This window comes from Xiphophorus couchianus, chromosome 11 (assembly GCF_001444195.1).
Source record: "Xiphophorus couchianus chromosome 11, X_couchianus-1.0, whole genome shotgun sequence".
Taxonomy (NCBI): Eukaryota; Metazoa; Chordata; class Actinopteri; order Cyprinodontiformes; family Poeciliidae; genus Xiphophorus; species Xiphophorus couchianus.
The window spans coordinates 21,858,716-21,880,741 of record NC_040238.1 but is presented as its reverse complement, the minus strand read 5'-3'; the positions used below and the strand labels follow the sequence as shown (position 1 = coordinate 21,880,741).

At 38.8% G+C, this 22,026-nt stretch overlaps 1 protein-coding gene across 5 annotated transcripts in view; it reads left to right on the top strand.

Moving 5' to 3' along the window:
- LOC114153346 (roundabout homolog 2-like) overlaps positions 1 to 21,809 on the top strand; it is a 106,084-nt gene extending 84,275 nt beyond the window's left edge. For 2 of the 5 annotated variants that reach the window (XM_028031834.1, XM_028031831.1), the window contains 13 exons: positions 1,786 to 1,910; positions 2,010 to 2,181; positions 3,229 to 3,405; positions 5,142 to 5,168; positions 5,282 to 5,321; positions 7,332 to 7,459; positions 8,101 to 8,373; positions 9,044 to 9,206; positions 10,085 to 10,327; positions 11,840 to 12,045; positions 16,348 to 16,509; positions 16,632 to 16,886; positions 20,009 to 21,809. In XM_028031834.1, coding sequence (XP_027887635.1) covers positions 1,786 to 1,910; positions 2,010 to 2,181; positions 3,229 to 3,405; positions 5,142 to 5,168; positions 5,282 to 5,321; positions 7,332 to 7,459; positions 8,101 to 8,373; positions 9,044 to 9,206; positions 10,085 to 10,327; positions 11,840 to 12,045; positions 16,348 to 16,509; positions 16,632 to 16,886; positions 20,009 to 20,010 — 1,973 coding nt within the window. In that variant the 3' untranslated portion in view covers positions 20,011 to 21,809. Of the gene's footprint in view, positions 1 to 1,785; positions 1,911 to 2,009; positions 2,182 to 3,228; positions 3,406 to 5,141; positions 5,169 to 5,281; positions 5,322 to 7,331; positions 7,460 to 8,100; positions 8,374 to 9,043; positions 9,207 to 10,081; positions 10,328 to 11,839; positions 12,046 to 16,347; positions 16,510 to 16,631; positions 16,887 to 20,008 lie in introns of all 5 variants that reach the window. The other 3 variants (XM_028031830.1, XM_028031832.1, XM_028031833.1) reach the window with 2 other exon arrangements.
- The last annotated feature ends 217 nt before the right edge of the window (positions 21,810 to 22,026 follow it).

Genomic DNA, 22,026 nt, shown 5'->3' with positions numbered 1-22,026 from the left:
GTGCGTCACACTCAGGCTGCTCTCTACTACTCGGCTTCTTCTACACAACAAACACTTAGGACCCCAGGCTGCCCTACGCGCCTGTTCAAAAGTCCTGCTTTTCTAAACTCCTCACTCTCAGCCAGAATAGTTATCCACATATGTATGAATGTACAGCTTCACATGGACAATCAATCACAGTGCTTTTTAAATAACAAAACAAAGCAAAATATTCATAGGAACAAGAATAAAATCATTTTAATGGGAGGGGGGGTCCTTGATCTAAAGTCCCCAGCAACTGGTCCCCCACAAAATGCAACAATGTAGTTTGAAATATTTCGGTAAAAGTATTAGATGATATCGTATGATGAGGGAGAATTTATTGCAATGCTGCCAAATACTCTGCAGGGATGTCTGTCAGAAACCTCTCTTTAACTACAAACTAACTGAATCAAGTTGGTATTGCATTATGAGCAAAGCCAGATGCTGAGCTCTCATGCCTAATACAAGCCCTACAGGACTTAATGTTTCCTCTGAAACATACTTGTTTGTGCTTCCTACCTGCTCATTTTCAGATGCAAGTCCATCTGTGGATATGGACTCACATCAGCAGTCTGGCCAAGATAATGCATCACCTGCTCTGGCCTCTCCACACAGCTTTAAAAGTGCCAGCCCTGCACGCTATCTGGATACAGTGCAGAGAGTTATTATTTTACTGCCTCTTAATCGGGGTCAGAGTAGTTCTCTTATCCTCTCAGTCAGAACATAACGCTACTTTAATGGAAATTATGAGAAACTACTCTATGTGCCTGGAACTGCCCTTTTTTCAGCAAGAGGAGATGATTTGTTTAGTTGTGCAAACCCCATGCTTGCCTCTCTCCCACCTATTTTCCCTCTAAATCTTTGATCTCTTCAAATAGGTTACCTGGCTAATTTGGTGCTTTAAAATATATTTTTTTTAAAAGAATGAAACCGGACTTATTAACAAGAGAGTTAAATTTTTTCCCCATAGGGCTCCATATTTGTGGCGATGAACCATCTCATCTTTTTCTTGGCATGGGTGTGTGTGTTCATATCTAAACTTGCTGATCTACTTGGAATGGCTGTCATTTTTGCAATTAAGAAAAGCACATTTTGGACCTCAAACACTTGGCCTGTATAACTCAGGATGCCATTAAGATATTGGAGTCTTCTACTCTGTGAGATGAATTGTTTTAGAGCCCATCTGCCAGGCTATCTTTGGAAGTACCTTGTTGTGGGACTTACTGTATGAATATGAATTGGGGCAGAGAGTGAGATAATTTCTACTTTAACATGATAAGAAATATTCAAGACCTTGTTTCCTTTTTAATATCAATAAGTTATTTTGTCGCATTTGTCTTAAAACTGTTTTTTATGTGGAAGTGGCTATTTGGACCTCTTTACTCCTTTGACTAAAAATAATAAAGAACCAATTAATGTTTTTAAATATAGATATAATAACAAGTGCAGGTTTTTAATATTAGTTACTTTCTTGTCATGAAATAATTTCACTGAATTTTCACAGCAGAAGATGAAAATGACTCTTTTTGGTTTTTACAAGTTAAAATCTAAAAGGCCCATTGACCCATATGTGCTCTATTTTCTCCTAAATAAGATGCATTAAACAGAGAAGCGTCCAGGACTCCAGTTGTAACTTTGGAGGTGTTGCAGATATTTGCAGATATTTATAAAATTCCAATGAAATATATTGTAGTTAGATAAAAGGGTTGTGAATATGTTTGCTAGATGTTGTAGCTCACACTGATCCCCACTCTGAACCTTTAGCTCCTAGTGCCCCTCCACAGCAAGTGGCGGTGTTGACGGTGGGGAGCCATAACAGCACATCCATCAGCGTGTCATGGGACCCCCCTCCCTCTGACCAACAGAACGGCATCATCCAGGAGTACAAGGTAGGCGCTGCTCACCCCTCCCCACCCAGACTCGCTTTTCTCAGTCATGTGTAACAAAACATTACACTGAATTCTGTCTGCTGCGTCTGTCTGTGTCAGATCTGGTGTTTGGCCAACGATACACGCCTTCACGTCAACAAGTCTGTGGACGCGACCATCCGTTCAGTTGTCGTCGGGGGTCTTCAGGCTGGAGTGCAGTACCGCGTGGAGGTGGCGGCAGGCACCAGCGCTGGGGTGGGGGTCAGAAGCAAACCCCAGCTCATCATTTTGGGTAATCTAGTCCCACTCCCAATCCTGGGGTCAAATGAAATGACCTTATAATGGGGGGTACCTGGGTCTCTATAGCAGATCAGGAGTCTGGAAAAATGATTTAGCAATTTATCGCCCCAGAAGAAAGAAGATTGCGCTTTACAACACAGGCATCTGTGGAGAAATCAATAGTGATTCATTAAGTGTAGTGTCTGGTAACACCGTGCCAAGTACTGTTAGCCATATCAATAATCCTCCTCAATATGTGGGCAGCTGGTGCTAACACATTGAAGGCTGTGTTTTTGTTGGAGCTTATCAGCCTATCACATCTTCTGAAATAGCCAAAGGACGCCCAGACTATATAAGCCCTGAATCAATATCGTAGACCAGGCCAGATGCTCTTCATCTATGACTTTTGACTGATATATAATAACACCCTTAACACACAGAGAAGGGGAAGCAGGTCGGTGGACTGAAGCTTAATGATGGAGAGTGTACGTTCGTTTTTGCGTGTGTGTGTGCGGGCGCGCCGGGGTGAGTGTGTGTGTTTGAAAGGGGAGGTTCTGCTGCTGGAGACTGTGAATCTAATTTCACAGCACAGTAGCTGCAACAGAAAAATCAAACTCTGTCGGAGCTGCTCTGTCAATCTCATGTCTTGCAGCTCAAGTTGATAAGTGCACCGCTGAATTGATTAAGTCTATATTGGATGCACTGATGCTGTTTTATTTTTTCTTATTTTGTTTTTTTCTCACAGATTTTTTTCCCCTTGTTTTCGGTTGACCTCCCTTGCTGTCCACCTGTTCGAGAAGTTGTCATGATTGTCTTTGTACTGAATATTCAGAATTTTCATTCCCCTCCAAATATATATACAAAGAATATATATATAAATATATTGTCTCTTTTTTACTGTACTTTTATAGTATGCAGAGGGTTTGTGTTATTCTTCCTCATGACAGCTAAACTGTGTGATATTCATTTTTTGTTTTCACTGAGGCATCATTTGGCATTCAGATGTACCCCTTGTGTCTTTTCCGTCTGTGTGCATGTGAAACTTCTGCTGTGCCTTCAGGTGGAGAACTGAAGGATGTGATGACAGGATCGGAGGGCAACAACAGCATCTCAGATGTGGTGAAGCAGCCAGCTTTCATCGCTGGTTTGGGAGGGGCCTGCTGGATTGTCCTCATGGGCTTCAGTGCTTGGCTCTACTGGAGGAGAAAAAAGAGGAAAGGACTAAGCAACTATGCAGGTAAAAAAAAAAAACTGCCCTCGTGCTTCTAAATCAACACAAGATCTCAAAGCTCAGTAGGTCTCTTGCCTGCAGCGGAAGTTGATGTCGTCACAGATGTGGCTCCATTTGAGGTGGCTAAAATGCAGAACAAAAGAAAATATATTCTACACAGATGGAAATAGGCCCTATTTACTTTAATTCACTGTGCAGCCATGTGCATCAGCTCTGCTGAGTTCCATCAGCACCTCAAGTCTCTGATACATTCATGCGAGATAAGTAATTTAACATCTATTTCCATTATCAGACCACGGCTGGTGGTGTTTGTCTATTAACATTAGGTACGTCTAAGTTTAGGTATTAAAAAAAAATCTCTTACTATTCCACAGATCAACCCCCAAGCCTTTTGCATTTATGATTATGGGGCTACAGCTTGTACTCATTATTTAGAGACTGATTAATTACCAAAATTCAGCAGAGATTTATATCATCCCATCTATCCAATTAAATGTGTTCATCTGCATTCTAAGACATCATGTTTACCAGGAATGTCCCGATACAAATCAGTCATTTAAGAATAAGCATTAGCTCACACAGTCCCAGTACCATATTTCATTAAATCAATGTCTTGTGTAGCCTATGTTTAGAAACACTAGCTTTAAATAGCACTGAAATTTCTCAATAGATATCATCACACTACATGTTTAGGTTGTTTACATCTCATCTCACCTATCACTGATGTACATTATACTGCTATTTCTTCTCTTTTCTTTCTAGAGAATGACAGATTTTATTACACCAGGAGTTTTTGTAGGACATTCTGCTCCAACACACTGTTAGCTTAAGAAAGCTAATAGCATTATTTTTCTTCTATTGCTATTAATACATCTGTCCCAACACAAACAGCTACTGTAGTTTTCAATATATTTACACATTGCTTCTGCCGATGAGGTTTCTTTATGTGCTAAGCTAACATTGGCATGTTTACTTCCCGTTAACAGTTAATCTTATAGCATATTTTAATGCATTTCCAGTTAATTATGCATGGATAAAGCAACAGGAACTCTTTTCATCAAGCACTTTTTTTGGAATGTGTTAAAACGTTTTGACCAGGTTTTTAGCTAGGCATGTTTGCCACAGATTACAGGTCACATGACACAGACAGACAGGAATCTGCAGCAACTACAGTCTCTCTGTCACAAATGTTATAACGTGTAAAATTATTTTTAAGCTTAAAATTGGCCACATAAAATGTAGCTACAAGATATGTTACATTGTAGAATATCTTCATAAAGACCTTGATTGGATATGTGGGACCAGATTAAGACACTCCCGCTGGTTACATTGCTATATATACAGTATATATTCACAGTTCTTTGCCCTTTTTCACTCACAATATAGCTGTCTATAAATTTATGGAAGATTTTTCTACAATAACATCAGATTTCACATAAAACATACAGACACATGATCATATCTTACTAGAAATTTCTGGTTTTGCTGCCTTTTAGGAAGCTGAATTCTGTGCCATGTAAAGATAATTATTGCAACTCAATGCTAGTATGAAGATTCACCTTAATTTTTGTTGCAGTCTGATTGTCATAAGACACAAATAAACATGACAAAATGAAGATAATCAGTTGAATTTTATTTGCTTTAGCTATAGCCCAGTGGTTTCTGATTTATATGTATACTTGAAATTCATGAATCATCTTCTATACTATTTCACCCCACTTTCTTGTCTTTTTGAATTACAGTTCAGTCCTTCACCTTTACTCGAGCTGGTAGGTCTCCATATTGTGTGTTAATGAAAAAGAAACTCTTGAGCTGCTCCACAATGGACAAGACTGCGGATTAATTCTTTCTCTCTGTTCTCACTTTTTTCTTTTCCTTCAAGTTACTTTCCAAAGAGACCGAGGCCTAATCAGAAATGGAAGGTGAGAGTTTAAATTTTTCAAACCGAGGAGCTCACGCTGAAGGAGTTTTCCTGCTGACATTTCAGCGCCATGTAGCGCGAGTGTTCTCGTTGGCTCGAGCCCCATTGTAAAACCTGAAATGAAGAGTTCTCTTGTGATGAATGGAATTTGCATACTCCCTTCTCCCCTGCTTATTCATACTGTATCGGTGTATGATTCGCACTGGTGTTCGCTTGATGAAATCATTAATCACTCCTTTGAAGTGAGTGCTAGCAATTAATGCAGGTGGGCAGCTGTTTCAGTCGCTGCCTCTCTCTGCTTGTGTCGAGGTTGCTGGCAGAGTGAGAGGTCGCAGGGGTAAAGGAGAGGAGATGAATGTGATGTTTAAAAAAAACTCAGCACAGCAGACAGTCATGGTACGTATAGTGCAGAACATAGACGTAAAAGAGCAGCAAGTCGGACCTGGAGACTCTTCTAAGTGGTGCTTTTCATTCTAAAAATCTCCAGTGAAAATTTTTGTCCACTGGGATATTTTCTGTAAAGCTTTTCTTGTAAAACCAATATTTTTTCCCACTAACAATTTTAGCTGATTCTGATCTCTCGCTAAGAACTACAATAGGTTTTATAGCTTTCCCGCCACACACTTACAGTCATTAAATGTTCATATTTTTAGCTAAGGTCTCTTTGTGTGTGTAAAAGAGAAGCCATTATAAAAAAGAGCTTTACTTCTATTCAATAGTAAAGACAAAGAGTTCAGAATTAAAACTATAACTCCAGCTCATGTGAAGGGACAACATACAATAGTGGTTGATGAAATGGTTGATGAATTATGAAATGGTAATGACACATGCTTTTTAAGAAACATTTTTTGGAAATATGAAGAATTTGCTTTTTTTCAGTTTTAAAAGATAAATTTGACATAAGGTGTGGCCAGCCTAAGTGTAGCGAGGTAATCAAATTCAGTCCTTACTGATAAAAATAAATAAATAAGTAAAAATAAAACTTGTGGAAAACCTTTAGTTTAGTGAAAATATAAACCTGAGTCAGAAGACAACTTGAGACACCACACTGAAATTCCTTCAGCAGCAGCTTCCGCACTGAGTGCTTCTGCATCGTGCGTTCACATAAAAAGATTTGAATTTTTGAATTTCTAAATTGAGCTGAAAATCTGAAAGTCTGGTCATGACTTGGTTTCTTTAAACATTTCTTGCTCTAATCACATTGCAGCAGAAATGTTCCAAGTAAAAGCCGGCTCTGTTTCCTGGAGAGTAGAACCTAATGAAAAATTCACTATATAGTAGCACATAAAGCATATGAGCACAGAATGTTTGTTGAAAGTGCAGGCATCAGCAGTGTCTTGCCATTTTCACTGTAACTCATTTGAAAGGGCAGGTAATTGTTTTTTTTTTTTGTTTGTTTGTTTTGTTTTGGGGTTTTTTCCCCCACACCTCTCAGTCCAACTTACAACTTTCCCACCTTTATCTTATATGTATGCATTCTTACCTGATCTGATTTTTAATAAGCAAAAAATGACTTACTAGTTTTTCCTAAACCACCAAATAGGCTATTCGCTGTCTCTGTTGCCATAGAGATGGCACTCCGGTGTGGCTGATCTGCCAGAGGCTGTCTATGATTCTCAATTTAAAATGTAAATTTCTGTTGTGCTAAGGCTCTAAAGTGGATTTAGTGTGTGTTTAGACCTGCCGTGTTTCTCGAGGGGGAGAGCGAGGTGAAGAGGAGGGGGGTTAGAATCCGTAATGGGGGGCGGGTGGGGGAGGGGCTGATTTATAGACTTGCCATTTTGTGTCTCTGTTGTTTATTGTTGCCTCTGTGGTGGGGCGGCTCCACGGTCGAGAATATGCTGAATGAGTTTTCACATCAATTTGTTGTTGATGCAGCAGGAAGAAAATGAGCATCACCGTTGCATATGGGAAGCTGAGTAACAATGTAACAGCTTCTCCCACCCTCTCATTCCTGTGTTTTTTGTTGTTTTGTTTTTTTTTTGTCCAACTCCAAACGTCCTCATTACAGTCGCCCGGGGCTTTTGAAAGCGGGCGATCCGGGCCTTCCCTGGTTGGCTGACTCGTGGCCTTCTACAAGCCTCCCAGCGAACGGAGGCTTAGGGAGTCCAAAGGGTGGCAACAACTTTGGCCGAGGAGGTAAGAAACACAAGCAGCGTAGAGAGAGGGGATGGCAGATGCGGTATTAGCAATGCCTTGGTGGACAGTTTTGACGTTCATCCTTTGGGAAGCATCATGACAGCACATCGCATTTGCAAACACATGCATCCAAATTAACAGAGCCTCTGAGGGGTTGCATTCTCCTGATTTGATTTGACAAGCTTGATATTTGGCTTAATTTTTTTGCTGTTTATATATATTTTTTGGCAGCCCTTTTCCTGATGTTGTGCATTTTCCAAGCTTGCATGAGATTGATACTCCAGGTTCGTGGTTTTAATTTGAGTGCTATGATTTAAACTAGTGAGCTGCCAGCTTCTTTTCTGTGAAAAACAGTGGAGCTGAAGGTTAGCGCGGTTTGAATATCCCCTCTTGTGAACACTCCACCAGGCTCCCACCGAGCGTTGCATGCTAATTACGCTTGTTGATAATCACTTTCATTTATATCAACTCTATTTTGGAATCGCTTTTTTTTTTTTTTGAACTAATGCAGAGCGCCAGAACAGCGGGGCGCGTTAATGACCTTAAAGATCGTTAACTTCATGTCAACTTATCTCTCCGTGTTGTCTTTCTTTTGCCCATTCTGCTGCCCCCCGCTCTGTCTCCAACCCACTTCCCCTCAGATGTTTTACCGTCTGCAGCCGTGGAGAAAACAGGCACCATGCTGTCTGATGGGGCCATCTACAGCAGTATTGACTTCATGGGGAAGGGAGGCTACAGCAGCCCGGCGCGAGGCGTCCAGCCAACCCCTTACGCCACCACTCAGATTCTTCAGTCCAACAGCTTCCATGAGCTGGCCGTGGACAGGCCAGATCCCCGTTGGAAGGCATCTCTGCAGGCCCAGCAGGAAATGGCAAACATGGGCTACTCGCTAACTGACAGGCGACCTGGTGCTGGTATGAGCCACGTGAAAATGTGTTCAAAAATCACCAAAAGCTAAACCCCAGGAAAGAACAAATGAGAAAGGAAGGAATTTATTTACATATTCGCTAAAACACACCCTCAGGACTGTGCTCTTAATTACTCTTCTGTCTCCATCACAGTTCTACCCGGAGAGCTTATCTAGCCCAGAAATGTCACGCAACAATGACGCATTCCTTTGGCTTAATTTGATTAGCGATGGCAGAAAATCCCTCAGCGTTTCTCAGTTATTTATTTAGCATATATACGTTTTGTAAAGCCACGGAGGCATATCCGTCTGCACTTTTGTACTTCTGCACAATGTTCAGCTAAATGTCAGGCTCAGAAGAGATAAAGCGAACCAAAAAAGGGGAGCCGTATGGAAGCATCTTAAAGCGTGTTGCCGCGGGATTTTTAATGCCTGTTTAAGAAATGTCAACATTTGGGAAATGTTTTAATGTGCTGTCAGCACAAAGAAAAGGAAGAGATGAACTTTGAGCAGGAAGACAGGGGTTTTTAAAGATTCCAGCTGTCGACGCTGATGGAAGATAACTTTCAAAGCAAACTTGAATGTGTGTAAATTTGATACAGATTGATACTGAAGAGTAGCATACAAAGTGGCTTCTCAGAGTTTTGTGTGTGTGTGTGTGTGTCTCCTACCCTTAGGTGCCAAGGTTGCAAAGAAAAAGAAGATCAAGGGAGGGACAAAAACCTCAAAATCAAATGGGACTTGCTGGGCAAACGTGCCCCTGCCTCCTCCACCCATGCACCCTCTGCCAGGCACAGAGGTTGACCTTGATCGGTACCCACAGGAAAACCATAAAGGAAGGTAAGACTTAGATTTCATTAGTCCTGCCTCTTCAAGCCAAAGGCACAAAAATAATTGTAAAAGAAAAAAAAACAAACAAATGGAACATCAGGGGCAAAATTTACCAAAACCTTTTAAATGTGTGGTTGTCTCCACACGTTTGGAAAATTTACATTTGCTTACTCTTCTTTTGCCATGTTCCAAGCATATCTTTTAATGGATTCTTACGCAATAGACCAACACAAAGTGGTGCATAATTATAAAGGGGAAGGACATGTGGTTTTCCAAAGTTTTTGCAGAAAAAGAAAATTGAAAAATGTGGTGTGCATTTGTACTCAGTCATCCTTACCCTGATATCCTTCAATTAAAATCTCACACTGTATGATAGAGCAGGACAAGACTGTAAACCGACTGAGAGTTAGCTGTCCTCTTAACAAGATGAAGAATGGAAATCAATAATCAGTAGAATAACAAACATGACTGTGAAGTGATACATGGAGGCCTTAACAAGTTTTGCCACAAAACATGTGTAGAATAGAGAAAACATGTGGAAGAAGGTTCTCTCTTTAAATGAGACCAAAAAGAACTACTAACTAAATAATAGAGCACATCATTCTGAAAATGCCAGTCATAGTGAAGTTGGCCTGCGGTGACCAAAAAGGTGACTGACACAGCTCAATAATTGTGAAAAATACTTCTTCATGATTATGCACTACTCTGTTGTGGTTTACCACATAAAGTCCCAATCAAATACATAAACGCTGGTGGCTGTAACCTGACACAATGTGAAAAAGTTAATATGAAAATCTTTGCATATCGCTGTGTCTTCCCATAAAATGCCATAACGACCAAAATTTGTTGTCTCTCCATGCCACATCTTTTCCTCATAACCCCAGCAGCAACAGCTGGGCCCCGCCCATGTCTATCCAGACCTACCGCCACCAGGATTTGGACAGCGAGGCGGAGGAAGAGAGAGGTCCCACTCCACCTTTAAGAGGAAGATCCTCCTCGCCAGCTCCCTTCAGCCAGCCCTCATCTTCCTCTCTCAGTTCTGCCCACCATGAAGAAATGCAGTCCATTTTGCAGGCCCACTTAGATGAACTCACCAGAGCTTACCAGTATGAAGTAGCCAAGCAGGCATGGTAAGGATCCCTGCTTGGCTTCCTTACTGTACCTGGTAAGGAAGCCAGGCATGCTATCAGTTACCAGAACTGATAGCACCAGTTCTTTAAATTATTATGTAGACTAAAAGATATGTTACCCTTTTCAGTTGGTTTTCAAAAACAGCACTCCATTAGTACTACCCTGTTGAAGTTCTGTAGCAATTTTCTATTTCCTTCTGATACATGGTGTTATTTTCTTGTTTTACTTGACTCTTCCATGCCACTGATCATAAAAATCGTACTTGATTGGCTAATTATTTTTGTTCTGTTATCTCTTACACTACATTAGAGTGCTTGTTGTCCCAATTATTTAATAGGACTTTCTCTAGAAATATATAACGCGGTGGTTTGTTTTATATTCTAAATCTACCTGTCCAACCTGTGGAACTCCACAGAATTCACTCCTCATTCCTTAATATTTTTCTTCCTATATTCTTATATATAGTATATATTTAGGTTCATATATTAAGCGTGCTATTACATCTATTTTATAGTCTCTGTTTGATCTAAGACACATTTTAAAATTCATCTATCCACCTAAAGAGTTCTTCAAAGCTAAGAATACATATTCTATGTTCTTACCTGACACAGTTCTGCTCATATTGTACAATAGCAACCTCACAGTCTGTTTGTTATTCCCCTACCCAATTAGTGTTAACTATGGAATATTTTGCCATCACTGTTTTGTTTAACTATCCCTTTCAATGACTTCAAAAAACAGTTAAAGGTTTTTGTACCATCCTCTTTATTGATTGGAATTTGATTCTTAATCAAATATTTTTACATTCCTTTCCACACTATGTTTTAGCAAGTCGTTTTCTGTACAAAAGGTGTTACCATTTCCTCGCTTTGCGCAGTTGCAGAGAAACCTGTAATTTTATTCCATCGATTCATCTCATGGTTTTGGTTTTGCATAACAATGCCCAGCATTTGAACGTCTTAGGATGCTGGTATTTGCTCGTGTCATCCCAAACCTGCAGTCAATGTCTCTGGCGAACGATAAAAAACATTCTTACCATTGATTACACTTTCGACGAAACACCGAGGGGAACTTGATAAGTCGGGGCTGACACGTGTTGGGGGGGTAATGACTGGGTTTAAGTCTTACATGCTGGTCTGACATCAGTAAATAGAGTTGGTAATTATGCATGCATCTCCTCTACGGTGGGATTGGAGCCATCATGGAGGACAGCTGTGCGGGAGATAACAGGCATGTTGCTGACAGCCCTGCCCATCCAGATATCCTTTATCCAGTCCAATTACAACTCCATTGTGTTAGCACAACACACACTACTGCTGAGAAAGTAATCAGTGAAAATCACTGCAGACATTCATAGTCTTTGCACATTGCATCTTTACGCTTCTGAATATCCACTGATTCTGCATTCTAATGCTTGTTTTGCTGTATATTTCTCGCTCTTTATCTGACCTCCATTGGACTTAATGGATTGACCGTGCTTATTAATACAGTGTTTGCCCACATTTAATTAGGCATATGAAGAGCAGCGCTAATGTGTCCAACACACCGATGGACTTCATGTCGAGTACACTGGGCTCTGATCTGGGAGCAACACTCCTCTCTGAAGATGATGAGGAAGAAGAGGAGGAGGAGGATGAAAGATATGCTGTGGTGTCAAAGAACTTGTGCGGATTTGAATACACTCCTGGCCACACCGTGGATAGCTTTGAAGGCACAGGTATGTGTTCTTATTATTAAAGAAAATGAATATGAAAGTTCATTATGACTTTGAGGAAATGAGCATGGGGAGGTTGGCTGGATCAAGGTGTCCCAAGAGCATTTAATCTGTTAGTGCAGTTAGAATTTGATTTATTGAAAATGAAATAATCCTATTACACTTTCTATATCTTGAATGAGTTAACTTTAGTTATGTTTTTCAAATGTTAACATTCAAAATCAACAACCAGTAACGTATTTGTCATTTCTTACATACTGAATGTACATAGTGAAACAAAATATAATTTTATTGTTCTTTAAAGGAGGACTATTATGTAAAATCTACTTTTTTTAACTTCATGTGAGCATCAAAAACATACCTGAAGTGCTGCTTTTGATTCTTTCATACATGTTTGAGAAATTCTCGAATCTCCTTCAGCAGCTATCTGGGGGTGCATAAATGCTAAAATGGCACTATGTACCTTTTCTGAGGATGTTTACACCTTATGATTTTTGGCAGAGGTGTTTATAAATATTAAAAAATGAGCATAGGAAGGAACTTAAAATAAGATATTTAGGAACTTAATTTTCTACAACTTAGAGGAGTTATTCTATTTCTATTTTTATTTTATTTACTCATATTTTAATTCATATCTTTATTTATTAACTTATTTGTGTCTTAAGTAGAAGTAATGAAGGTAAATTTTATATTATAATATATACAAAAGATTATATACTATTAACTTTACCCTCCTGTTATGTTGCAGGTCAAATTGACCCGTTTTAAAGATTTTTAAAGATAGTTGGAAGTATTTTTTTTGCATGAAACGTTTTCTATTTGCCGTATTAGGTGCACTCTACATATAAATTGAAAATGTATTCACTTTACACATTTGCAACCCTCCCCTGCATCTACATATTACATAGATACTGTTTGGGTCAATTTGAACTGGCAGTCAAGTTGAAGGGTAAAAAAGATTTAAAAAATGTCCAGTTCTATATGTTTCCTTGCAGCTATGAACCATATTTCACCACATACACACACGCACATACAACACACATACACGCACACAAGCCCACAGACTCACTATTCTCTTTACTTCACTAGGAAACTGTCAGAAAACAGGTGTTCATACAACTTTTGGGCAAACTCCACCCACACTAAGTGGACACTCAGCAGAAGTGGGGAAAACATAAATACTGTCTGCATGACTCATTTGTCTTGATTTTAATCAGCAGGTCAATTTTACCCAGAACAGTATACATGTCTCAAGTTCAATTATAAAGATCACCCATTGAAAAAAATATCTAAATGTAAGATAAAAAAAATTATAAAAGATCAATTCCAAGGAAATTATAGTTTTTTTATGTCTAGGTTTTTTTTTCAGTGGACATAAAAAATTTAAATTCCATTTTTGTCCAAATGAGTAAATGAGTAAGTTGTCATTGATCCTTTATTTATGAGAAATTTAAAAAATGTCATTGCACAAATATGGATTGAAAATGAAATGATGCATCTCACTGGCCTTTTCTTTTTCTTACTCTCTTGCCCTTTTTTAGAGAAAAGAGAGCAAGGTGTGTTTTTGATGCTGATATGAAGCCAGGGTCGAGTTTAAGAACTGTGCAGAATATGAATAAAAGGCAGAAAAAATCCAAAATCTTACTTTGAAGGTTTGAAGAACTATTGATTGAAACCATTTTAAACAATAGTAAGTGACATGGTTCTCAGTGGATGAAAAATACAAAAAAATAAAAGGTACTTCAAAACACAGCAGTGTCTTACCACTTAATATATAAATTGTGCCCTTTTGACTGGCAATATACAAGTGATTTAGAATGGAACAAATGTGCTGTATGTTTCTGAAAGAAACGGAAAAAAAACTGTTCACAGCCTCCTGTTTTCACCTTGTTGCTGAAGAGTCACTACAGCCACTCAAAGCACTTTGTCAAGAAATTGCATTTATATTGGACAGTTTCTCCAAACACAATAGATCCATGTTCAGAGTAGAAGCAAGTGGATTACTATTTGTAGCAGGCCAATTTTTAAAAGATGAGAGGAGAAAATGTCAGTGAATAAAGTCCATGCATGATAAAACAAAACATTATTTAATATTCTGCTACACACTTAGTTTAAACAATGAAAGGTTGCTCTCCACCATGCTCCTTCATGGGGGCTGTGTATTCAGGGGGTTGATGTGCTAGCTTTCTGTCATTCATAGCAGTTTGCATTTACGCTAAAACTTTCAGCTTTGATGTCCTCTAACCAGAACACCTTCTTCTATGTTTTGATCCAACCCTCTATGTAGAAAGTTTCAAATTGACATTTTTATGTTTTTCTTTCATTATTTTTTACATTGTTCCAAAAAGGCTACACATGTGGAATTCACAAGTAATTGTTGTGCTAACAGAAATGAGGATCTGTGCAGCTCAGTCAGAGTTACCATGGGTCTCTTGGCTGCTTTTCTGATTAATGTTCTTCCCCTCTGTCAGTTTGATTGAACAGCAATTTATTGGTAGATTGGGAGTTCTGCCATCAATTATAAGACTCCAGTACGATTTGAGCCACTGTGGTGGAAACAGAGGCAGTCTGTAACAGCAAAATACAAAAACTATTCATAGACTTTGAATCATTGCAACCTCTATTTTAGATGATATATTTTAGGACAGTTTTAAACCATCTATTAAAAGTTACATGTCATCATTCTCGGATAAATGTAGAAGCCATAAAATATTTTACAATTTTATGCATTTATAAATAGGTTTCCGCCTGAAAGCTATTCTTTAGAACTCAGGAACTTGATGGCTTCTCCCACAGGGACAGAACTGCACCGCTTTTAGACCCCAGTGTTTGATAAGTTACGACTGACGGGCACACTGAGAATATGTGTGTGTTCATTACTTTTGATAGCCCATCGCGGGGCAGAAACAGTGTGACTATAAATATTTACACACATTAGCAATGCAAACGTGCTATCATCTCAGATCTTACAGACACACATTATAAGTAAAAATATGACTTTTTGGTCTGGTTCCTTGAAGCCACAGGGCGGAGCCACATCGCTTTGTGTTATCCTACAAAGGATGGCTTGTTCTTAGGGCTGTCAGATTCTCTGAACAGCATACCTACTGTGTTGTCTGTTTTCCTATGACATGTGGGACACATCTTTATGCCTCGTTTTAAGATGTGTCTGCTGTACATGGCAAAAATATTCGCTTAATTTAATCTTTTTGACATTTTATCAACACCCTGATGATAAAACATCAGGATATTGAAATTTATGTGAATAACCCACACAAATGAGCATCTGATTGTGATGGGGAAAGGAAATGATATAGAGTTTCTAAACTGTTTTCCAAATAAAAATCTGAAAAGTGTGGTGTGTATTTGTATCTGCCCCTCTTTTTGAACCACATTTTACTGTAAACACAGCTGCAAGTGGTTTATTTCTCTTCCAGGACTTTGACATACACACCATTTTTTTAACCTATTCTTCACTACAAACTAGCTTCTAGCTGGAAGAAGCTCGTCTATATAAATAAATTTTCAAATGTTGCTTCTAAACACTCATTTGATTTAGTTCTATATGCTTTACCTCGGTTATTCTAACACGTGAATATTCTTTAATACAAATTATTTTGAGCCTGGCTTTCGAAGTAGGTTTAGGACTTAGTCATGCTGGGAGATGCTTTTTCCATTGTAACAGCATGATGCTGCCATTACCATGGTTCACCATGGCAGTAGTGTTTTTAGGGTAATGTGCAATGTTAGTTTTCTGCTAAATTCAGCATTTTGAATGCAAGCCAAAAGGTTTGATTGTTTGCCTCCTAGCTGCTTCCCTGATGCATGTGGACCAGCATGCATTGGTAGGTTTGCAGCTGTGCTGTGCTTTTTGTATTTGCAGATAATTGATCCAACATGTAGAGAATTGTTTTAAAGCTTAAATATACTTTGAACCTCTCTATTAGTTTATCCCTCTGAGTTCTTCACAGAACAGCTGAATTTCTACAAAGATTCAATTCAATTACACTGAGGGTTACTAACTTTCTATAAGCAGTCAGTTACACTGGATTTGATTTAGGGGAATTGGCGTAAAAGAGGCTGAATACATTATTATCCTTCTGCTTCACAGGTATTTACTACTTCTATCAAAATACCACAAAAATATACATTAAAGTTTGTGTTCGTAAGATAAAATACAAAATCTGAGGTATGAATCATTTTACAAAACACTCTTAGCCTTCTACTCATTGTACAACTGACATATTTTATTAGCTGTAGACAAATCATCATCTATCATAACTGACTAATTTCCTCTTATCACAGGGAAATCCACCCTTCACAGCCACACTGATAGCTTTGGCTCCTCAGACCATAGTGCACATGGCACACATAGCCTCGGACACAAGGGGGCACCACTTACTGGCCACAAACCTCAGACAGACAAGGTTGGAACTCTTCCCAGACGAAGAGACACCAACACAGACTGTGAGTTTTGGACGTCAGCGCTCCCAGACAACTGTTTCTCAAACATGATTCCTCTTTTATGATCAGGCGCATGTCATGACGTCTCATTTCCACGTTGTCATTTCTTACCATCCACTCGACAGCCCACGCGCCGGCCACAAAGTCCATGCACAGCATGGGCTCCCACATGCAAAGCCCGTGGGCAGCTGCAGCACCGCACCCCTCGGAGGAGTTCATGGTAACCGTGTCAACGCTAGAGAGACAGCATATGGCTTCCTGGAGTGGCACGACATCGTCCGGCAGGGCCACTCTGGGTAGGGGTTCCCACAAGAGACCTAGCGCAGAGCTCTCCCACAACGGGCATCCTTCCACCAACGGCACAGAGAAAAGGGAACACTGTAAGTGTTGATACTAAAACTCTCATGGAGATGGATCAGTGTGAATGCAACACAGAGGGGTGTTTCCAAAAGAGGATGATGATTTTTGACTTGCAAGGAAGCTCTTCCTAAATGCATATGCTTGGAAAACTTTGATCACAGAATATATAAAGAAATATCTGGGAACATGGAGGATATTCCAGTATCTTTGAAAGAAATGTTTTCCATTTGTTCTGAAAATGCATTTCTAGTTGTGGGGAAATACAAAATCAACCTACATACCAAAAACCTGCTTCCAGCGCAGAGCTGTTGCCGGTGGCCACTTGGCATCATTTCTTTCAGTTTCCCCTATCAAAAACATTGGCTGTGGTTCTGAGAAAATGAAGCCAGTTTTACCTAAGCACCAACACTATTCTGGGCCAGATCAAACACTAGCTTTCATCATGGACTGGTGGTGGAGTAATGCAGACCAACAGCCTAATAAAATGTGTTGAGTGCCATGTTAAAAACTTGTGTTAGCTTTGTTTTTAGGTTGCCAAATGGAAGATGTAGAATGGATGAAAAGACTAAGTTTAAATAGTTAAAGTCTGATTAGCTCTGGAATACCATGAGCTCATTTTCTCACATTTGTCTTGAACTTAAACTGCATTGGTGGTAAAACCATATGTAACAGATATCAGTTGGTTCTTTACACATCTTTGTTGATATTCCCCTTTTGTTTGTCACATTGATCTAGAAAAAGATGCTCATCTCTACCTCAGTGTTTCTAAGGGTGTTTGCACACCCGGTAGTCTGGTAGACTGAGTTTGATTGGGGACCAAAATTTCAACATTTGTTACATTTTCAGCTACCAGGGTTTCACTTTCACACTGCACCGTGTCAACAATCGAAAAACTTTGAAAACTCTGTTCACTACCTCGCCTGTGGTGGCGCTGCAGCAATAACTACAAAAGGAAATGACATCAAAAAAACTTCATGGAAGACATGAACACAACTTCCTTCTTTTGCAAAATACAGTATAATAAAAAATGGAGTGTCGTCAGATTTTAGCGGGTGTAGCCATTTCTCCTGCTAGCGGTAAAATCTCACCTACTTTTAGGTTATATTTACCCAGAATTCCCTGCATTATAGTCCATTTCCTTCTTTTGGAGCGATCATATGCATTCAAACCACACCAGAGTTCATTTCAGCCGAACTGAGACCTAGGTTTTTAGGCATACCAGAGTTAACTTTTTTTGGTCTGCATCAGAGTTTGATTGCACATTCATATTTCTTCAAATGAACCGGACTTTCTAGACAAAGGAACTAGCGTTTGATTAAATTGGACTAAACAGTAATGCTGTGCCAACTCAACAAGTTAATGCCATACTACCACCAACTCATTGTTTTTAAGACCAGTGAACTTCTCACACAGATCTGATGGGAAGACTAATGGAGCTAAAGAAAGAAAGAGAGAAATATACCCTCCAATAATGTCGATTTCAGCCAATATGACAGACTGATCTATTATGGCAAAGACTTTTCATAGCTGGATGACACATATGCCAGACGCCTTGGCTAACAGCACATCCTGTTTCATTCGGCTTCCCTTTAACATGGTGGTGGAGCAGCTCTTTCAAAATAATCTACAAAAACTTCATCATCTGCTTCATTCTCAGATGCGCCCATACATTTAGTTACATAACCAAGTCTTGTCCAAGACCCAGTAGTGTTAGACCCTGATTGGGTCAGATTATGTACCATTGACCTTCACTACAGCTTTCTAAAATTGCTATGTTTAGATGCACACATGTTAACAGGCTTGTAAAAAGGTTTACAGCTTTTCCTTTAGAGGAAAGTGTATAGTGGTGCATAATCAAATTAAGGACAGCCTGACCTCTCAGCTCATAAATTCTGGATTCCGAGCAAACACTGTACCTTGACTTTTATAAATACTGTAAGAAGATCTATCGCCACAATATCTCACAATAATAAAAAGGCCACAACACGTCAGAGTGAAGTGCAGCTATCCAGCTGTTGTCAGCATGTGATGGTCAAATGGTGAAGTAGGTGTAAGCTATTACTGAGGCACAAATGTGAAGGCAAGTGCTTTAAGTTTGACATCCTATTGCATCAGCGCCTGAGAAGTAGAGCAACTGCTCCTCCATTTTTGATAAGAGAAAATCTGATCACTCCCTAGGATCGGGTGAATGTATAAAGTCTAAATATCTTTTATCTAGCAAACTGAAGATAGATATAAAAAAAATAGCCGCAAAATTTTAGTCTGGTCTTCCCTCCCCTTTGAGTTGGTTCGATCCAACTTGCCTGTGTGCCACACTAATTAGGAAACAAAAGTAAATTCATTTCATAATGTATTCCATGAAACAGTGGATGGCCATGATGAGGGTTTAGAGGAACATAATATTTTGTTGTGACCACAGTGGAGGGAGTGGATAAATACCACAAATGTTGGTTGAGATCCCTTTTACACTAAAGACACTACCAGAAGTGCATTGATACCCCCTAGTGGTTGGAATGAGTACTAAACATGGTTCAAGAAAGTGGGAGTGCAGAGCACATGGGGATCCGTTTTTATGCATCATGTCATCTCAAAAACTTGATGTTATATTACAGCTTTAATAAATGGCCACATTTATTTGTTTTCAAGGAACAAAATCTGTGCAAAAAAGCATGACCATTTAGGTAAGTACTTAAACCTTTAAGGATAAAGATACAGAATAAATATGATCATGATGATGTTAAATATAAAAGTTTAAAAATATATTTAAAGGGTTAGAAATCAACATTTGGATTGTTACTTGCCTCTGAGGTTTTGTTTTTCTTTGTTAACTCCGAGCAACTAGGATTCTACAAGTCATAAAAGAACTCCAGATAACGTCTACGCATTTGACTTTTCTCCTCTTTATTGAAATTGGAAAAAAACATAAACAATTTTAAAATATATTTTCTTCTACCAGGTTGACTTGTCATCAATTCAAAAACCATGAATTCTAATAGTTTTTAAGAATAAAATTAAATGGGAAGCCTCCATGTCTGCATTAAGAGAAGCTGGAAAGACAAACCCAATGATGCCCCAGATGTAAAAGCAAAGGATTTTAAGCCCATTTTGTAATTCTGTTTTCTTCGTCTGGGTTTCTTTTCAGAGTCATTGTGAGACATCCATCTCCTGCAGATGTGGTCTATCCCAAGACCTCTTGTTTAGTAAGCGCTATGAGATTTTCTCCAGGCGAGGATGGTATTTAGAAGCCAGAGAGGACACTAAATGGAAGAAGAAGAAAAAGAAGAGCAAAAAGTGTTGAAGAAAACATAGAGCTGTAAATGTCATGTACAGACACAGACACCACTTTCACAGTTATTTTTACCCCCTGTCCCCCCTTTCTCTCTTTGAAAGAGTAAATAATATGTTATATGTCCGCTTCTGTTTTCTGTCACATGGTGATCACACAGTGGAGATGTGAAGAAAAAGGAACCACACAACAAAAATGACTTGTTTAATGATGAAGGGACTTGCATAATTTGTAAATATATACTTTTAATGTTATTTTGTTTTTCTCTTTCTTTTGCTTTGCTATGCAAGCCGAATCCAACCATCTCTTTTTGTGATTTATTACTGTGATTTTTTCTTTCTTTTTTTTATTCATGCTCAAACTGTTGGCTTTTTTTTGACAAAGCTACTGTATTGTTGTATTTTGCACAAAGCATTTTTTTTTTTGGTGAAAATAAGCACAAACTCATTTTCAGCTAAGCTGAGGAGGAGAATCATAATGGAAAAGAGTGAGATCTATATTAAAAGAGTGGAGAGTCAGAGGTTGTACTGTATATTTGGCTGTGCTGTAATTGTTTGGGGAAATAACAGGTACACACTTGAAACTAATATGCCAAAAAAGAAACAAAAGACAAAAAAAACAAACAAAAAAAAAAACCAAACTAACAATGCTTCATATCTCTTGCTGTGAAACTCATTAGAGATTACACCAAGAACTGTTCTCAGTGGGTGGCAAAGAGAACACATTAACTTTGATATCCAAAGGAAAGACATAAAACATTGGCTGCATCTCTGCCGTTCTGAAGAAGAAAATTTTACTAAATAATATATCATCGTATCGTTTCCAGTAACATCTCTTGACATGATGTGCAATATCAAGAATGCAATGTGACAGTTATGGGAAATGAGACGAAAAAAGTGACTTGGTGAAAGTCAAAGATGACGCCTTAGACAGGTAAAGTGACCTATTTCACCTGCAGCCAGAAACTGTAAAATATAGGACAGCTCTATGTGACTTCTAACATATATGACATATTCTGCTTTGAGAAAGTATCGACCCCCTTACATTACAGATTTCTTCAGATTAGTCGGCACACATGCTCATGGACAGTCTACGTCAGCAGCCATGCAAGAGTTTTTACACTACTGTGAAACAGTATTTGCCCCCTTACAGAGTTGTTTTCTTGAGGCATTTTTGTCACTCTGGAATGTTTTAGAATATTCACTTTACTCTGGGTAGCTTGTTTTCTCTTAATCAAATGACATTTTTGTATTTTGTGCTGTTGTCTTATATTGAAACAGAAGAAATCTGTAAGGGACAAGTACTTTTTCACACCATCTCAACTCCTTTTATCGAACTTTTCAGTTTACAGTGAAAACATCTTCATTTCCAGATTTTACTGACAGCCAGATGTTAATATTCAAGATGTCCAAATGCAGCTTGTTAAGATATTTCTGCCAAATGTATCCAGTATGTTTGGTTGCCACTCCTGTTGGGATGATTATGTTCTGGGATGTTTTTTTTCTTTTTTTTTCTTGTAATTGCTCACCATGTGAAGGATCTTTCCGTGACAGATTGGTTTGCCTTCAGGAATGCACAGCCACATACAGAAGGGTTTTCTTTTCGTTGTTTTTTTTCCAATCCTTAATGCAAAATAAAACGTGTATGTGAAAATGAACTGAATCTCTCCCTCACAATGCATGAGTCCGAATCAACCTTTGCATTTATTCAGAGAAGTCTGCAGAGAAAGGCAGAATCATTTTGGTTCCAAATTTAACAGCAATGTTATTTCACAAGAGCTGGATGGAGTTATTAATGAATATATGGCACTCAAAAGTGGAAGGAATATAATAAAACCATTTTCATGATATCTAGAAAATGTTTGATCTCAGCTT